Source organism: Arachis ipaensis, chromosome B10 (genome assembly GCF_000816755.2).
Source record: "Arachis ipaensis cultivar K30076 chromosome B10, Araip1.1, whole genome shotgun sequence".
Classification (NCBI taxonomy): Eukaryota; Viridiplantae; Streptophyta; class Magnoliopsida; order Fabales; family Fabaceae; genus Arachis; species Arachis ipaensis.
In genome coordinates this window covers 13,607,951-13,614,358 of record NC_029794.2, presented here as the reverse complement: position 1 = coordinate 13,614,358, position 6,408 = coordinate 13,607,951, and the positions used below count along the sequence as shown (strand labels likewise).

Sequence of the window (6,408 nt, the reverse complement as noted above, 5' to 3'; positions counted from 1 at the left end):
TGCACTATGTCTCATAGAAAAATTGTTTGGGCCGAAAAAGGGTATTTATCCTAATATTAATGATTTTTGTTTTCTACATAGATTGAATGTGATCTTGTTTGAACCAATAAAAGAAGTGTACCTAGCCATAAGATATTCATCATTGTCTTCTAACTCCCTCTTCTCATCAAATATCATTAATTTCTTTCTTTAGCTTGTCAATGTTTCTGTCAATATATCCAAATTTTTCTTTGTTCGAAACTTTCAACCATTTTCTTAGCGCCTTCATCTTATCTAACACATTCCCTCTAATTTCAACCACTCCTCCTTCACCATAGATTTAAAGCTCCCATGAGATTATCACACATTCATGGACCAAAAAGGCTTAGGACCCCAATTCACTTTCTCTGTGCCAACAAGGAGAAGGCAAGGATTTGGCAACCATTCAAAATCTACTAGAATTCTATCAGTACAACTACACGATCTACTTCTGTACCATGTGTACCTCCTTCCACACAAAGGTAAGTCCACCAATTCCATGGAGTTTACCCAATGGTTAAAATCTTCGCTACTTTGGCTTAGACTATTACATCCATGTCAATCCTTAAAACACAGAATCTCATTGAAATCAACCCCAGCATAATTGGGACCCCAACCTCTATTCTAACCTCTTTAAATTCTTCCCAAATTTTAATCTTATCCTCTTTAAGATGAGCACCATACACCAATATTCTGAAAATCGGACTGCACTAGCTGGTCGGACCGAGAATCGCTAGCTTATGCGATTCGGTTTGCAATGCAAAACTGCCTGGAGAGAAACTGTCGTTGAACCGCTAAATCGGCCAGAAATCGATCAATCGCACCAAACCAAGGACCCTTCGATTTTAAAAATAGGAAAAAATAAAAAACCCATTGCCATCTCACAGTTCATTTCGGGACATCCTCCGAAAAAAATTGGAATGTAGATTATCAAATGCAAGAGGAAAGAGATACTAAATTGATTGTGGCATAAGTAGAAACATATCTAAACAAAACAATGAGGAAAGAAGAAGAAACAATGAGGTAGACATGAGTAAAGAGAAGGTTGTAAAAAGACACGAAAGGGAGAGGGATAGAAAACGGCGGCAACGGCTGCTATTGCTGCCGTTGGAACAAATCAGACGTTGAGGGAGAGGAAGAATTAAAAGTTGGAACATATCATGTTTTGCTATGCGGCTAGTTGCTATTAGGTTATCAATCTATTTTTTGTCCAATACAGCTCCAATCCTAGACATTATATCCATGCACTACACACTCACACAACTTTAAATTATAATTAGTTAATTACATTTGGTGCATGGGCCAAGTTTTTAAGCCCATTAAATCAAGTTTTTTTTTTTACTATCTGCAGTCTGTTTTTGAAGTGACCCTGTCTAGTTGATGCTTTTAACAATTTCTCAAACCATCCAAAATAGAAAACATATAACAATCATTTCTTTCTGTTTCTTTTCCAATCGCGAACTAGCTGATTCCGACCTCATGAGAGGCGGCTATGTCCGAGGAGGACATTCCCGGTCACACAATCCGGGAAAAAAGGTCCGAACTGATTTGGAAGGGCATGCTTTTACTGGGGACTCTAGTTCTCACCTTACCCCTAGAGAGGAGGAGTGGATGCTAGAAAGGGAAGAGGAAGGCAATTTCACCACCAACCCCAAATGATCCTTCAGCGACACCGTCAAAAAAGGTAGAGTGTCGATGGATACAGAAAAAGTGAGCCACATCTCTTCTTCTGGGAAGGAGCTAATGGAAGAGGACGAGGACCGCAGGAATTCGAGGGAATCAGAGGTAAATATGGAAGGAAGCCAAATTCCAGAAATTACAGTAGAGAAGATTGAAGGTATCTTCAATTTCAGGATTAACGAAGTAGCCATGAAGGAACTTAGATACCCATGGTGGGATACTCTTATTGTTAAACTTTTTGGGAGGCGTATATCCTTACTGGCCCTTACTAGAAGACTGGAGGCTATGTGGGGAAAAATGGGTAGCATTGAGGTCATTGACTTAGGCAATGAATTTTTCATTGTCAAGTTTTATTCTCAGGAGGATCTCGATTTTGCTCTTACAGAGGGTCCTTGGAAAATTCTAAACCACTATCTATCCATCCGTTTTTGGCAACCAGATTTCAATCCTCTTGAAGCCACCATAGACAAAATCGCAGCTTGGATTAGACTCCCAGGTTTGGCTATTGAATATTATGAAGAGAACATGATGAAGAAAATAGGAGACGTGATTGGACGCACCTTGAAAGTTGATACAAACATTGCAGATAAAAGTAGAGAAAAATTTGCCAGACTTTGTGTGGAATTGGATCTAATAGCCCCCCTAATCTCTCAATATGCCATTAATGGAGTTAAATATAAGGTGGAATATAAAGGAATCCACAACATCTGTTTCAGTTGTGGGGTAGTAGGGCATGAGAAGTCTAATTGCCCGAAGACAATACTAGAAAATTCAGAAGGAATAGAGGTGAGGGTGACAGAGAAAGAAAAAGAGGGTGTAGAGGGAATAGAGAAGACAACCACTGTGGACAGAGTAGAGGAGGGTAATCCGGATATTTCAAAAAAAGATAAGGGTTAGCAGGTTATTGAAGAAAGGAATGAAGCATATGGACCCTGGATGTTGGTCCAGAGATCCACACGTGGCAGAAAAGGGGCAAAAAAAGACAATACTACAGGGGGTAGTGGAGGAATGGAAAAAGGAGCGAATGGAAAAGGCTGGGGTAGTGGTACCAGGTACGCAGTGCTAAGAACACAGGAGGATGAGGTTGAACTAGAAGGAAGTAACGGTCAACAGAATATTCCATAAAAGCAAATTCAAGTTGAAACAGAGGCATTAAACAAAGAGAATAAACTGATCACCTCCAACAGGACCCATAAAACACAAAATCATGCTCAAACCTCTAAACCAGCAAGTCCAAGACCTGGAGACCAACCTAACCCAACTAACCCAAAACCAAAAAAGACCTTTAACTCTAATTCAGATGAGCCAATAACAACCCAGAAAATTCATGAACCTATCAGTTCAAACCCAGGACCTCTACCTAGCCCTTTTAACCCAGTACCAAACAAGCCAAATAACATAGCCTCTTCTGAAACAAAAATAGTCAAAAACCAACATAGCCACCATCCTGAAAATTGGACATGCATTCAAAGCAACACCCAAATAGATATACAAGATACCTTCATACAAGATTCTTTTCTCGCCATATCAACACCTATGGAAGAAGAGATAAACCACCCTCCTGACCCCAAGCCACCTGACCTTCATTCTATTGAAACAGAGATCATGCTAGAAGCAGCTATGGAGCTTGAAAAGGAGCAGGAAATCCAAGAGAAAACAGATTGCCATGAGGATGCAATTGCTTGCAACATGCAATGTGAAGATGTTCACATGAGCATAGAGAATCATAACATGATAGAGAATGAAGCACTTCTTCAGGGGGAGCAGAACAAGGCAACTTACTGAGGTATTTGTCTTTCATTATTCCTTTCAAATGATAGTCTTATCATGGAATTGTAGAGGAGCGGCAAGTAGAAAGTTTTGTCGTACTCTAAGAGAACTTTGTAAACAAACTAAGGCAGATATAGTGGTGTTGTTGGAAACAAGGTGTAGTGGTAATAAAGCAATTAATATTATTAGAAGTTTTGGTATGAATTTTCATCATATTGAGGAAGCATCAGGCTTTAGTGGTGGGATTTGGATTCTATGGAATGATCCTGACCTAAGGATCAATATAATAAAATCGAAAAGTCAATACGTGCATATGGAAGTTAAGGAAAGTAATAGAGGCAATTGGCTCTTAACCACTGTCTATGCTAGCCCGCAAGAGGCAGAGCGAAAGAGACTATGGGATGAACTCCAATTAATGGCGAATGAGATTAGGGGGGAATGGATGATGGTAGGGGACTTCAATGAGATAGCTGACCCTATGGAAAAGAAAGGCGGCGCCAAAGTTGATGTTAATGCGTGCAGAAAATTTGCTGATTAGATCCAAAGATGTAATCTCATTGATTTGGGTTACATAGGTACCAAATTCACCTGGAAGGATCCGCAATAGGAGGGACTTGATAGAGTCTTTAAAAGATTGGACAGAGCATTGTCTAATGTGGAATGGAGAATGAGGTACCCAAATGCAAAGGTGGAGGTTCTAGTGAGATCTAACTCGGATCACCACCCCTTGCTTATTAATCTAGAACCAGAGCTCATCAACAACAGACAAAGACCTTTTTGTTTTGAGGCTATGTGGAATTTACACCCAGAATTCAAAGATTGCGTCAAGGAGAATTGGAATGGGAACACTGATCTTCACTCATCCTTATTTTCCCTCACCAATGTGCTGATGAGATGGAATAAAGATATTTTTGGTAATATCCATAAACGAAAAAGAGAATTGTTGAGAAGAATTGAAGGAATCCAAAGGAGCCCAAGCTATGGAAGAAATCGGTTCTTGGAGGATCTCGAGAAGCAGCTGAATAAAGAGTTAGAGGAGATCATGGAAAAAGAAGAAGTGTTGTGGTTACAAAAATCAAGAGAAAATTGGATTGTGGAGGGAGATCGTAATACTAAATATTACCATACGAGAACTATAATTCGAAGGAGGAAAAATAGGGTCCTAAAGCTGAGAAGAGAAGACGGTACATGGGAGGAAGATCAAGAAGAACGGGAGCATCTTGCAGTCAATTTTTTTAAATGGCTCTACGATGAGGAAGAAAGAAATCCAGATAGCAACTACAGAAGAAGCTTGTACCAGGAGATGGAGATTAGCCAGCAAACCCGTATGTATGAAAGGCCTAGCAAGGAGGAAATAAAAAAGGCGTTCTTTTCCATTGGGTCTCTAAAAGCCCCAGGATATGACGGATTTCCGGCTCTTTTTTATAAAGAAAACTGGGATATTATACAGGAAAACTGCATTAGATTTGTGCATCAGATTTGGGAGAATCCAAGCCTTAGAAAACACTATAATCAAACTCTAATAACTCTCATTCCAAAGGTTCAAGCTCCCGAATTTATCTCTCAATTTCGCCCTATAGCACTGTGCAATGTCAATTACAAGGGAGTTACTAAGATTATAGTGGAAAGGCTGAAATCGCTTTGATGAGCGGATAATTTATACGCTTTTTGACATTGTTTTTACATAGTTTTCAGTATGATTTAGTTAGTTTTTAGTATATTTTTATTAGTTTTTAATTAAAATTCACATTTCTGAACTTTACTATGAGTTTGTGTGTTTTTCTGTGATTTCAGGTAATTTCTGGCTGAAATTGAGGGACTTGAGCAAAAATCAGATTCAGAGGTTGAAGAAGGACTGCAGATGCTGTTGGATTCTGACCTCCCTGAACTCAAAGTAGATTTTCTGGAGCTAAAGAACTCCAAATGGCGCGCTTTCAATTGCGTTGGAAAGTAGACATCCAGGGATTTCCAACAATATATAATAGTCCATACTTTTCTCGAGTTTAGACAACGCAAACTGGTGTTGAACGCCAGTTCCATGTTGCAGTCTGGCGTTCAGCACTAGAAACAAGTTGCAAAGTGGAGTTAAACGCCAGAAACACGTTACAAACTGGCGTTCAACTCTAAAAATGACCTCTCCATGTGTAAACTTCAAGCTCAGCCCAAGCACACACCAAGTGGGCCCCAGAAGTGGATTTCTGCATCAATTACTTACTTCTGTAAACCCTAGTAGCTAGTCTAGTATAAATAGGACTTTTTACTATTGTATTTTCATCTTTGGATTACCTTTTGATCCTTTGATCATGTTTGGGGGTTGGCCATTTGGCCATGCCTGAACTTCATCACTTATGTATTTTCAACGGTAGAGTTTCTACACACTATAGATTAAGGTGTGGAGCTCTGCTGTTCCTGATGGATTAATGCAAAGTACTACTGTTTTTCTATTCAATTCAACTTATTCCGCTTCTAAGATATCCATTCGCACCCAAGAACATGATGAATGTGATGATTATGTGACGCTCATCATCATTCTCACTTATGAAGCCTGACAACCACTTTCGTTCTACATGCAAACAAGCTGGAATGAGTATCTCTTAGATATCTAATACAGGGGACAGGGGACCGAATATTAGAGTCTTCGTGGTATAAGTTAGAACCCATGGATGGCCATTCCTGAGATCCGGAAAGTCTAAACTTTGTCTGTGGTCTGTGGTATAGGATCTGGGAAGGGATGGCTGTGACGAGCTTCAAACTCGCGAGTGCTGGGCATAGTGACAGATGCAAAAGGATCAATGGATCCTATTCCAGTATGATCGAGAACCGACAGATGATTAGCCGTGCCGTGACAGAGCATTTGGACCTTTTTCACAGAGAGGATGGGATGTAGCCATTGACAACGGTGATGCCCTATATAAAGCTTGCCATGGAAAGGAGTAGGAC

At 39.9% G+C, this 6,408-nt stretch overlaps 1 protein-coding gene across 1 annotated transcript; it reads left to right on the top strand.

The window, feature by feature from the left end:
• LOC107620170 lies at positions 1,714-2,595 on the top strand. The gene has a single exon (XM_016322377.1). The coding sequence runs from the start codon at positions 1,714-1,716 to the stop codon at positions 2,593-2,595; it is 882 nt and encodes a 293-aa protein (XP_016177863.1).

What these genes read in the sequence shown, in the direction of transcription:
- LOC107620170 (XM_016322377.1), top strand. Translation starts at nt 1,714, where the DNA reads ATGGATACAGAAAAAGTGAGCCACATCTCTTCTTCTGGGAAGGAGCTA.